This window comes from Nilaparvata lugens, chromosome 7 (assembly GCF_014356525.2).
Source record: "Nilaparvata lugens isolate BPH chromosome 7, ASM1435652v1, whole genome shotgun sequence".
NCBI lineage: Eukaryota > Metazoa > Arthropoda > Insecta > Hemiptera > Delphacidae > Nilaparvata > Nilaparvata lugens.
The window spans coordinates 47,976,129-47,990,022 of NC_052510.1; the positions used below are offsets into that span (position 1 = coordinate 47,976,129).

The 13,894-nt window shown below is 33.4% G+C and overlaps 1 protein-coding gene across 1 annotated transcript; it reads right to left on the reverse strand.

The window, feature by feature from the left end:
* Positions 1 to 4,013: 4,013 nt before the first annotated feature.
* Positions 4,014 to 7,594, reverse strand: LOC120348870. Its single transcript, XM_039432931.1, has 2 exons — positions 6,516 to 7,594; positions 4,014 to 4,072 (listed from the first exon to the last, which is right to left on the reverse strand). The coding sequence occupies exon 1, from the start codon at positions 7,221 to 7,223 to the stop codon at positions 6,528 to 6,530; it is 696 nt and encodes a 231-aa protein (XP_039288865.1). The 5' UTR covers positions 7,224 to 7,594; the 3' UTR covers positions 4,014 to 4,072; positions 6,516 to 6,527.
* Between the last annotated feature and the right edge of the window lie 6,300 nt (positions 7,595 to 13,894).

Genomic DNA, 13,894 nt, shown 5'->3' on the forward strand with positions numbered 1-13,894 from the left:
AATATTTATTCTATTTCGATTATGTCCGCGCTCGATGAACGAGGTTGTGAGGAAAATAGAAGTCGGATAAAAGAGATAAAACTGGACAGGCCCAATCAAAACAACCGAAAGATTGAAGGACCAATGACAGAGAAGGAACGAGTGACAGACGACAGAAAAACCCCAACACACGCACACAACACACTTAAACAAGTCCACCCCATAGACTCAGGCGCCTTAGTTTCTTCTCTAAAGTGAGATTCAATTTATACTGTCAGCACAGGTTCAATTAAAAGCATTGGTATTCTTCATTAGAAAAGCTGACAGTCCGAGGTTTTCTTAAACTGTCAGCATATTTAAATGGATAGTATTAGTGTTACTTATGAGGAACGCTGACAGTTGAAAGTGGAACTCACCACACAAAGTTTATTCTCTTTTCAGAATTTCGTAATAATGTTACTCATCTGACCCAGATTAGGTTTTTGTCGACCGCTATTACTCTGATGCCAACTCTGATGCCTTTTTATGACGGTGAGTCTGGCCTTATGCCCTCTTTTGTCATTTTGGCGAAGTCATGATATTTCCATAGAACGAAATTCACTTTTACATTCATGATACGTTTTTTGGCTTTGATCACAGATTCGGATGTGGATATATGACAATCATTGTCACAAGCAGGTCTCAATGTCATGGCCATTCTCCCACACCTTCTCACATTTATGGACGTTTTTCTTGAATGAAAAAGTACCCATCATACAGATATGATTGAATTATATCGCAAGATGAATCAAGTATTCGATTTCCAAGTCTAAGATTATGACTCAAGGCCAACATCGTTGTCCGCCCACTCGTTTGTTTGATTGTATGTTCTACAATAACTTCCTAACGCTTTGATCAATCAGCTTCAAATATCAAACACATCTTAGGCTAGTTACACACACATTGATCCATATAAATTTTATTGAATAGGCTAAAAGTTTCATGGCTTCATAAAGATAGTTGAATGTTTGAGGCAAATTGAAATTTACAAATGAGTTGTTTTGTATGATTTATGTGATAACGAATTACCGATACTACCGGTGATAATCAAGTTTGGGTTGGATTTTTTCAATAAAGGAACTATTCTACTTATAGAATATTAACTTCATATTTTGAATAGAATGAATACTCAAAACATAAGATAATGGTAGTCTGAACGATTACCTTTTTGAATCATACTCAGTTAATTTATAAATTGAGTTATTGAACGTCAAGAGGATCTGAATAAAGTTTGTAGCTTTGTAATTCTACGACTTACATGTTTCCAACTCCACCCTCAATAAAACTGTTAGCCTGTTGAGTTGGAAGTTATTCGTTTTGTAACTGCACTGGATGGAACCAAACATTTGAAACATAAATTCACAAGACATGTTGCCTTTCAAAATAGAATGTGAATGAGAATTTCAATGGTAAATTTGAAGAGAGCGGAAGTATCAAAGAAACTACAATACGTATACAGGCACTTGCATAACAAGCAGCAATTCACAAAGTTCCATATCGAAAACAGCAATAACTGGCTGCATGAAGAAAATGCATCAGAAGAACTCTCCAAACAGATCGATACAAGAAACATTTACCCCACTTCCACAAAGTTTCACTTCTCAATACAATAAAAGTATAGGTTTGACTCGTTTGATTAAGAACTCCATTTCGTCCACCTTGAGTTTCTGCTTATTTTCTTGTACACTCTCTCAATTTTCCTCTTCTGCTCATAAGTAACTTTCAACTTCTGCTTTTTCATCTGAAGCGGGGAAGTATGCCCCTGGGAAAAGGGTAGTCTTCCCCACCCCCAACAACTTCCCCCTCAAGAGACAAATTGCGAACTTTCAAGAGCACAAGGAATCGAACAGTTGAAAAGTTCGTAGAGAAGTTTTGACTTCTTATTACAGGTACAGTCACATGCATTTGTTCAATGCTTTTTGGACTTTTTTGCTGGAAGGGGGAATTCATTTCCGCTTTCACTGACAGGCTTTTCCATATAATCTGGAATGTAGGGTGTTTACCTAGGAGAAGGATTGATTTTCTCCTACATGTGAAAATGGTACTGTTTTTCAATTTGTGATAGTTTGTTACGGAATGAAGCAGGACAGTGAGAATGAAATTGAAGGATCGTGAAAAATTATGCCATCTAAACTGTCAATATTAGTTGAGAAAATGGGAATAATTGATGTCATTTATTTATAAGGATGCATATTGTAGATGCAGTTATTATATTACGAAGTACGATGGATTTTTATTCAAAACTAGCTTACCCGGCGAACTTCGTACCGCCAAAAAGTCAATGTATCTCATGTCACACTTGACTTTATTTGGTGAATCATGAAATTTATCTGACAATCAATATTTTCATTTACATCTCAATACGGACTTTCCATGTACTTAGTCATGCAGCATTTATCATTCCGAAAACATATTCTTCTCAATCAATTGGTGGTAATATATATACGATGAATTACACAGAATTCCATATTCTTTCCATCTAAGCTAAATTCGGAAAAAATTAATTTAGTCTGTCATTCTTCATTAATTGACCGAGAGGCCTAAGATTCAAGTCGACCGTTTGGCATTTCTCTTAATGTTTAAATGTTTATAAATGTTTTTATGTTGCGCATTTACGGCGAAACGCGGTAATAGATTTTCATGAAATTTGACAGGTATGTTCCTTTTTAAATTGCGCATCGACGTATATACAAGGTTTTTGGAAATTTTGCATTTCAAGGATAATATAAAAGGAAAAAGGAGCCTCCTTCATACGCCAATATTACCGTAAAAATCAGACTATAGAATTATTCATCATAAATCAGCTGACAAGTGATTACACAGATGTGTGGAGAAGTCTATTGTTGTATTTCCATAAGGTCTATAGTTTCAATCAGGTACTTGTGGATGAGAATACTGCGTGAGATCTACTGTTCACAGAACTAATAGTATTGATGAATGCATTATGAAAAATTCTATTTCATGAGATGAATAATTTTTTTCCAACATTATCCAGTTTCTCAATGATAGGGGAGTGATAATTGTTTGTGTAGGTCATCTAAGGAACGATTATCTACAGCTGGTACCAATCAACTACACTAATTTCAACGCTAAACCACCGTTTAATACCAGAACACAACTTATCACAGGGTGACGTGCTCATTATACAGCTGATAACTTTAGATGCTAAATCATAGGTAGCCGCTCGGCCGAAAATTTCGAAAACAAAGGTTTGTAAAATGGATTGATAAATAATTATTATTAGCCCACCTATTAAAATTTCTGGTCAGAAACCATCCCCAATATTCACACAACATATTCGCAAAGTTTCATGCCGTTCTATCAAGTAGTTTTCGAGTCTATAGAGAACAAACAAACAAACAGACATTCATTTCTATATATATATAGATAAATAATGAACGCTGTTTTTAAAAAAAAAGTTTATAATTGGATAAGGAATGGAGCAGAATAGTAGATGAAAACTCAAGGATTGAAAAATAATGCACTTATATGTTGAAGTCAGTATATAATGAAAAACTAAGGATCATTCACAAACATAATATAAGGTTTCAACAAAACTTTGCAAAAATATAATTTGGAAATTTAATGTTTTGATTGATTGAAATGAATGGATCAATTCTCTTCCAAAGAATAACTAACAGTCTGTGATTCGCAAAAAAAGTTCACATTGAATATGTGGGGTCTAAGGAGAGTTCTTTCATTGTATTGCTAACTCATTCCTGTTAGTATGTTATAGTCAATGCATGACGTCACTACCAATATGAAAAATGCATAGGAATTCTTTCCTATTCAGTGCCCTATAAAACATTCAAACATAAAGCAAGTCCAAAAAACAAAAAAGGTTCCTACCCAAAATGATTTATAAATGAGTTGAACTCAACTGAGCTGGAATGAACAGCCTGCACTTAACAGGGGAATATAACTAACTATGATATTGTATATTATAGTAATATTATTGAACTTCAAGTTTGTGGTTCCTCTATAAAAGGTTTTTGTACATACATTCTATTCCAATGTCCAGTGCAATTGTAGGTGTCCATTATTCAATATGTACCTGAAACAATATAATTCGAATTAGAATGTGTATACTTGAGAAAAATCATGTTATTCTAGATGAAATAATTTATTCTTCTGAAGCGGAGCCTTAAAGAAGAATATTTCTATGAGAAAATATTTGATTACGGTATGTATTTAGTACAATCAATACATTTGAAATAATATATTCTTCTGCAGTGGAATCGTATGTTGCCTCGTATATACAACTGCAAAACATAAGCTAACAAATATTAAAAAATACTGACAGTAGGTAATTATTAACGTAAAAGATCCCAAGAATCATTCACAGTTCTTATTTCCAAGGCAACAATCAACTTAACATATATTCGTAATCACTACAATCTTATAGAAATCACTACAACATTTATCAAATCAATAATAGGAATTATTATTGTAGTAGGAGTGTCCGTAGTCGAGTGGATCAGATTCTGGCTCTATGATTCAGAGGCCCGGGTTCAAATCCCGTCCGGGCAAGATATTTATCTCGGGCCACTCCCGTGTTTCGGATGGACACATTAAGCCGTCGGTCCCGGCTGCCTAAAAAGCAGTTGTTAAGTCATTTCAGAGGCCCTGGAATTGATCAGTTGCGACCTGAAAACTCTGACACCAGACCTGAGCCAGCCAGGTCACTCGATATTATTATTATATTATTGTAGTTCAAAAATAGTACTTTTGATAGCTGTATGATATACGAATATTTTGTACGAATGAATTTCAAATCAGCTTTCTGTCACAAGATGGATAAAACTTCCATCAAAACACCATGCATTGCTTGTTATGTTTAGCAAATTTCACATTCGCTGTCAACAATATATAGCACTAATCAAAGAATATTCTTCCCATTTAACGCCGGAAGGTTCATAATTGAAACGAACTGATGATTCAATGCCTAAGGGCAGCTTTCATGAATGACATTACGTCGAAGTAAAATTGCCATAGACTTCAATTCACGTTAACAACTGAATTCTCTTTTTACACTCGTTTAACCAACTCTGGGCCAAAATTGCAATGCACAAAACATGAAGAGGTGATGGGTGAGAGGTGGAGAGGGGAGGAACGCATCCATCAAGCTTCAATGCATTTGACTGAATTTAAACAAAGTTCAGTTAGAGCGCTGTTGAACGAACTTGAACAGTAATTAAAAGCGAGCGGATTTTACACAACATCGACAAAGTAATCTGCATATGTGAAGCCTTAATGAACAGCTCTTGTCAAACTCTGACTGCATTTGATAGACTACTAGATAAATTGAACGGCAAGTTTGTTCGATCACTGCTACAAAGATAAACTCGACTGACTTTGAAACAATCGAAACTTAATGTGATTTGCGATAATATTCCTCCATTACTAATCTGATTTCTGTCATTCTTGTTGGAGAGTCACATTGTTTTCGGGTTCCATACACTTTTCCACTCTACACAATCAAAATCACAATTTTTTCGCTCTACATTTTAAAAGTTTTGATGGTAATCAATTGAACTGACTATTGATTACAAATTGAAGATTTGATGGATTAAAAGATAATTCTAACTCAGATTTTATATACAAATGCTATCTAAATTGCTTCAAATTTAGTTCAATATCATAAAAGAATTCTTTTTCAAAAGTTCAATTATTTGAAAATACGTGTTGTAGAATATTTGAAGGGAAAATTCACCGGATGATAGATTTCTCGAACGTAACATTAATTTCAAATTAATTTGAGTTATATTTTTTTTAATACAATATTAGTGATTAAAAGAACCTAATCTTATTTCATTCCACACCTTGTCCAATATTTGAGAACACTCTCGGAAATTTCCAAGTCTTGGGCAAGATTAAATAGAAAAATGCAAAATTTGAGAACGAATAGCTTAAAAAGTATTCACGTTTGAATACTCTATACTAATACTGATGTTATGCTATTCACTCTAATGCCTTTCAAACTACCTGCCTTTCACTTTTTCTGATATCGTTTTTACCCTCTCAAGAAGTTTTCCTGGTACATGGATAATTATTATAGTTGAAGAACCTTTAAATTTTCACATCTCAGATCCCTAATTTATACTTTAAACCTTTTATGATTATTATTTATGCTATTATTTTTGCATGTATTCATTCCTATCTTTGTATTTTTCCTCTCTATCTTGTGTGTCTGGAATAAATGAATGGATTGAAATACCCTCTTCTTCTTTTATCTGCTATACTATAAGTTTCATATTTGCAAGGTTTTCTACTATTTTTTTGTATCTTGTTTTTATTTTTTTTCTAAAACTCAATAGTATATTAGGTTATTTTATTTTCCTTCTAATATATTGTTTTTAAAATTGTATGCTAAATGTGTCTTATGAGGGCAATAATGGGATTCAGTTCCTGGTGCCCTCAAATATGTAAATTTTCAAATAATAAATAAATCTATAACTATTTCCAGGAAATTGAACCATAGCAAGAAAAGTACTGACCTCTTTGAGAAGTTATTTGAAAGATGCTGGTTTGGGACGATCCACCGTTTTCCACGCTTTTTTGCCGTTTTCGCATATAACTCTGATCCTTGGTTTCCCAGCGCGTCTCCTCTGACCGGGCGTAGTCCTTTGATAGTACACTTTTGGTGTCGGCGACCGATTGGTGGAAATTGAGCTAGTTGGTGACCTCATCCCGGAATTGATGCTAAGCTGTGAGGAAGTTCTGGGCTGAATGTTGACTTCCTTTGGGGTTTGATTGACGGTTCCGCATATTAACCATGAGTATTGTGCAGGTATTTCAACAGTATTCGGTTCCCACATAACGGTACGAGTGTGGTTATGGATAATCACCTTATGTTCCACCAAAAACGGCATCCCCAAAATCAAATCATACTCCAGACAATCCGTGACCAATGCTATAAGTCGTAACTCACACTCATTCATAACTCCATATGTCACAACCTTAGATTCTTCTCTCCCCACCATTCCGTTCGGCATGACGGTGACATGTGATTGAGGCAAATAATGTATTAAGCCTTTCATTTCGAGATCTTGAACAACTTGCGAATTTATTCGGGTTTCCTTGGCACCAGTATCTAATAATGCTTCGTAGCGCAAGTCTCCTATGGATACGTTTACAAATAGTCGTAAATCAAAAGGCTTCTGCTCACCCAGATTGAGATATCTGCTGCCGTACGCGCAAGTCATCTCACTGTGTAGGCCTACTATTAACAACAAGTAAGTTCAATGTCTTAATAATAGTTTTTGATCTGCTCACTAAGTCTAGAGTTTTGTTGAACCCGGTAATAAGTCCACTCCGTACAAACACCGTAAATATTTTGGTTATTCGAAAAAGTTCGCTACCGTATCGGAAAGATAAAATATCTCTACCTTATTCAAAAAGAATATCTGCTACCGTATGTGGAAGTCGTCTCACTGTGTACTTTAAACAAGAAGTCAGCCTAATGTCGTAATAACAGTTTTCGAACTGCTCAGCAGTGTTATTACCTAAACCCGGCAATAAGTCTACTCCGTACAATCACCAACTAATAAATATTGTGCTCATTCAAAAAAGGTCTCGAGAAACCGACTTTTGAGAGACCAATAAAAACAGTCAGATATAGTGAAATTCGATTGTCATCATTGGTTGGATTGACAGCATTGATGCTATTTATGAGAAATGCTGACAGAATTAAGTGAATCTAGTTTTAGATAAAGTTGTTGGTGGAGGATGGCAGGTAGTAGAGAGATAAGATAAAGAGCCAACAAAATAGATAAGGGTATAATCATCACTGGCAACATGGAATCTAAAATATCGTTCTCCAAACTTAACTAATTTCATCAAACTGAAATGGAATAAATGAATTGTACTTCAAGATTGCATCATCAAAAATAATTTATTGAAGTCATAGATGAAGTTATGTAAATGAGAGTAATATTGATTGCTACTTTGAGATAATAATCACAAAAAATATCAACTGAGCTACGTTCTCTTCTGATAAGACACAATAATAATCCATGATAATTTGTAAATTGACTCATGATTGAAATTTATAATCGATTCGATAGCAAACGGTTCTTATCCATTATGTAATGTTTTAAGAATATGGAGGTTGAGTTTCTCGGCTATTCAGAGAATAAAATAAAAGGAACAGTGGGATGATCTTATATTTTTGATGATATGTCATATTATAAAGAGTTTATAATATGTCTTGAATATTCTAAATTGACAATAAATTAATGAAATTGAAATTAAATTAAAATGGAGATAATATAAAATATAAAAATCAAGGTTCCCTTTTTTCAACTTTATTTTATGTTTTTACTTCAAGAAGTGAAGAATGGAGATAACATATTAATTTGATGAGTATATTGTATTTTTAATACTGTACTTTTGATTTGAATCGCATTGCACATAGTTTTCAATACTCTATTGCATTGATATTTTAAAATGGATTATTGGGTATCGAACGCATGCAATTTTAATGCAGTTTAGTTCAATAATTACAGTTGGAGTTTTAATAATATTTTCAACATAGTCATATTTCATGTGTGGGCAGAATCTTTTATCTAAATAGCATGATCTAGTGGAATGCAAATAGCTGAGATTGGTTGATGAGCGAATAGTAAAGTTTATAGAAAGAATGAACATCCATTTATTGACAAGGGGTGGAAGTTTGATATTGGGAACGAATGCATCGAAAATGAAAAATCATGTGAAGCATTCAACAAACAAACCATTCAAGAGCCAAGAGATAAAACGTTCATAGTTACACTCACCAAATAAAAATAGCTCACCTGATCAACCTGTTCAATTAATAACCCAAAATGCATTCTGAGAGGTAACTTATTTCTGACATTTAAAAAACTTCGCTGTCAAATCAGTTAGCACTCAAGTGTGCAAACAAAGAGGTAACGATTTTCAGCAAGAGTTTTTCGTTAGTTACGTTTTCGGTTGCTCTATCGCAAACAACCAACTCTTCCTCAGTCTCGACTCGTTGTTTAGCCGGCTGCGTGTTTTTGCACTATTTGTCTCCAACCAAAAGTCGCCTTCCACGTTTGACCCCCTGTAATTTCAAACAATTTTCTCCGTTCGTCATTTTTCATTTTGAAATTCGGTCGTCAAGGCTTCTGTTGCACCTTGGAAAAGCCGATTGCCGACAGCGTAATAGGTGACACTGACTTGCTAAATTGCACACTAACCTTTTCGGAATAATATGATTGAGAAATCAGACGTATGGATCATTGTACTGAAGCGCTCTACAATGCTTAATTTTCTGCTTCGCCTATTGTTCACTACAACATACAGTGATGGTTTTTTTGAAAAGGATTAGGTGTAACTATATTTGCATTACATTGTATGTATAGTTGTATTACATACAATTGTACTATAATCGCATTCCAATAATTATAAAGTTTATTTTTATCTTAATAGGATGAATAAATCCCAAAACAGGCACTTAACTATTGTATCAGTAATTTGAAAGAAAAGATCGCAGAAGTCCCAAGAAAAGATGGGTTGATTTTAGAGGCACAGAGTTCCAAAACAGTCAGTAATGCCTAACACGTGAAAGGAAGATGAAGAAGACAAGATAATATTTTCAAGTATTGAGATAATGATTATCTATTCTATACTATAATAAAGAAAAGAACATGGTTATACACGTACAGGATAGATAATTCAAGAATTACGAATCATCAGGTTTGAACTACTGGACTGATTAACTTTAAACTTTGCATATCGATTCTATATTACTGAGGATGGTTATAGGCCTATTTTAAATTTTTCAAGATTTCAGTTTGCAATCATATATTGCATGTATAGCATTTTGAGAATCATATTGAATCTAATTCATATTTGAAATTTAATGATTACAATTTTCAGATTTTTTCATCAAAAATGTCAAGAAATCACCGACGAAAATTTTGTACGATGTATGTAACTGTAGTATGTATAGGTTAAGTTATATTTGGTAAAATTATCAACCGTGTACATCCGATAAGCAGTTTCACTTATTTGCTGATGTTTCATCGGTCTTATCCTATATTTCATTGTATTTTTAAAAGTTAACATAAGTTAAATTTGTTTATATTACTGTACCCTGTTTTAAATATAGTGTTTATGAATAATCTTGACAAAATGAAACTGAATTCAATTCAATTCTATATTTATCAAGATCATAATAGTGTAGGAGCAACGTAAAAATATATTAAATACAATGTTGTAGTCAAAATGGGTGTAGCTATAGTGGAATTCACTTTAAACTGTCAGTATGCTTTCATCATGCAATAGCTTATGCTTCCCATTCAACAATGCTGACAGTTAGAAGAAAATCCCACTATAAAATGATTCGCTGTGAGAAAATGACAATCTTGGAAAATCATTCAACCATTCAATATGATGACAACAATGCAGCAACAGAGAGAAAAGTTCCTCTAAGAATCAAGAGAGCAAGAAGTATCCTCCGAATTGATTGAACACAACTGTTGCCTCTTTATAACATACTTAGTAGAATGATTAACAGTTCTAAATCACAATGAACTTTGAAATGTTTTGAAAAATTGAGACTCATGAAACTTTCAACTGCTGTTCTCTTGCTTTCGCTACTAGGAAACATTGCAAGAAAAATCATACTGGAGTGTCACTTAGAAGTTAGAATTTCTCACGCCTACCAGAAACTTACATCGTAGCGAACTCCCTTTGTAGCCAGGACCTGCACCAAGTTGATCGTCAAAACTCTTCTTTATGAGAAAAAATTTTCGGTCCCTACTCGAAAATGTTTCCTTGTTTTTCTCCTTGACCTCCATCCCTTTCTTCCCCACTTTCTTACACCATTTATCTTCTACTCCTTCTCTCTCTTCCCCCAACTTTACTTCTAAACTGTACTAAAATATGAATATTAATGCAACGGTAAGAACACAGCGCTTCTTTTTCAAGTCGTAAAACTCTTTCATTATTGAATTACACGACCAGAGTGGAAAAACGTCTAAATACAATCTGCGAGTCAATTTTGAAACTTTGCAATGAAAATACTATAGGCCAAGCAAAGTTTACATCTTTCGGGAGCAAGTAGAACAAACTTCTTAATATAATTAAACAGTTGATCAGTGGAAAGCACTTCATTCAAAGTTATGATTTTAAGGTTCATGATGATGGATTGCTAGCTTTAATGCAAATCTTCAAGACCAGGAATAATATTTTGATAGGAGCATTTTATGTTTCTCTGTAAATGCTTTATGAAAGTATGCATTAACTAAGAAGTTTAAGATCAGTGATGGTTAAGTTAGGAGAAGATAGTTGAGTTACGAGAAGATTGATAAGAGGTTGAGAAATTATTGCTCTTAACGCTCATAAAAAATAAATATTCAATGAGTTTTGCGGATTTATGGAAACTGATAAACTTATAGATAATTCTGAGGTGGTCTGTTAATATTCACAGATAGAAAATCACGTATTTCTCTAAATAATATTTTTTCCATTCTAATAAGAGTCTCATTATATTTTTCTCTTGAAAGCTGAATGGAAAGTCGTTTGACAAGGTAGAAGTGAAATGAAATCGATATCTTGATGAACTCCACCACCGCAATGTTTACCTTGTTGATATTTAGGATTTTATTATGGGCCATAAAAACGTGAGCATGTCAATTGGGGTGTGTACAAACATGATCGTCATTCACATTATTCATTCAACAAAGAATAATGTATCAATAAGGAATGAATGCAAAAAGAAACTGGTCAGATTGCTTGATAAAGTCTTTCTTTTCTTAAGAGTTTATAGATTTTCATAAATTGTTCTTATTAATTCAATTCCAAATCCGTAGAATAGCTTATAGTGAGGTCCACATTATAATGGCAGTGTACGATTGACAATACTGTTGCTGTCCTTTTCTATCATACAACAAAACAGAGAGCACTATCACTCTCTCGCTTTGCAATGTTGTCTATTTGTCAGAATATTTTATATTTACTTTTGACAGTGACTTTACAAAACTGAACAAACCATATTCTCAGCCGCCATTTTTTCCTTCATTCTATCAAAATACTTGAGTACAGAAGTCGTATAATTGATTTAACATGTATTTATGGAACAATGAAATAATTTTTAAACATTACCTTATGAGAAACACAAATTAAAATACCTGAAATGACATTTTAAAAGTTTGATAACTAACCATCCTAGACTTCATCCATGCTTAAGTTAGCCTACCCGTATAGGTTAGGCCTACTCGTACCGGTCTAAATAATATTGAAAAGTTATTCCTGGATTAATCCATTGAAATAACTTATTTTTAAATAGGATTTCTATTTTTCTATTATTTTTGTAGGATATTGGAATAGAATACCTACCAAATAACTCAATTTCTGTTGTTTTGAAATTCAGATTGTTGTATCACAGCTTTTTAAATTAGCCGCCTTTTCAGGTTGTATAAAAATAAAAATCTGATCTCAGTCATGAAAGCAAATTTTGAATCAAATTATGAAAAAATATATTCACTTGATTAATTGACATTAATTGATTATTTTATCAAGGAGATGATGATTATTATTAGACTAAATGATGGGATGAATTGAGTAACAGCTGAGTACAGTCAGTGGCAAAATGGAGAGACTTGGCAACGTTTTTCTCCTATTTTTCTTCACTGTCATTATAACGTGGACCTCACTATAGCAGTCTCTCTCTCTCTATAGTGAGAATGGCAGTGTACGATTGACAATACTGTTGCTATCTTTTGAAACAATTAAATAATTTTTAGACATTACCTTATGAGAAACACAGATTAAAATACCTGAAATGACATTTTAAAAGTTGATAACCACCTAGACTTGTCACGTTATTTTTATATTTAAATAACGATTAGCCTCCTGCTTGGCATCAGTCAGTAGAGCATGAATATTTAATATAATTATAAAAATAGGTCGTGGTTTTTCATAGGATACAGTCTCATAAAATCTTCTAGGCCCAGATGTGAGCTTCCACTATATTCTGATAATTCATTTAAAAAATAATATATATATTAATATATCTATAATTATATATATCTTATATATTATATAATATATATATATGGTACTTATCCTATAGTATGAGGAATTAAAATAAATGCACACCATAAAACAATTTGATACATATAAGTTACATTGTGAGAACCTACAGCAGTCAGCAATTTCAATACAACTTCTAGAACTCTCCTGGAACTGTTGGAGCCAGCTTTCTCACGCATCGAGCGTCAGTCCTGCTTACAACATCGAAGCGAGAGGTACTCACTTTATCAAAATTCACTTGTTTAAATTGTTTATTCCAAATTTTGTGTTTTGTAAAAATAAGATTTCTTTTTAAAAAGAAATCTTACTGAACGCATTATTTAGCTGGCGCAGTCGTAGGACGATCGGGATTAATGAACATAATCTTCAGTTTTTAAACTGTTAACGATCGTTTGTAATATAAGGACCTCGCGTTCGCGACATCCGAAAAGTGTGGTGAATTATCAAGCTGCGAAACACCAACATTGTGAAGTGCAGTGGATATCAAACTTCGATATCATCATCACCAAATCTTCTTCATCGGTGTGCATCATCAACGCTGAAAGGACATCAAGAAGAGATGAGCATAGCATTCGTTTTAGTGTAAGTCTTAATTTTAAGTTTTAATATTGTAATATTTTAGTTTGGTTTATCTAAAACATTTAAATATTTAGAATGCCTAATCAATCATAGATACAGCACCCTCTGCTACCCTACCCCTGTTTTAAGAAAAGAATTCCTGGATATGATACCAGAATTCTCTGGAGAGCCATTATTATTAAACAGATTTGTATCGATTTGCGATAAGTAGTTGCTAAGTTTTTTGTACAATCGAATCCCGATGATTTTCAAAATG

Bases quoted from the DNA above. Each gene is read 5' to 3' on its own strand.
- LOC120348870 (XM_039432931.1), bottom strand. From the start codon at position 7,223: ATGACTTGCGCGTACGGCAGCAGATATCTCAATCTGGGTGAGCAGAAG.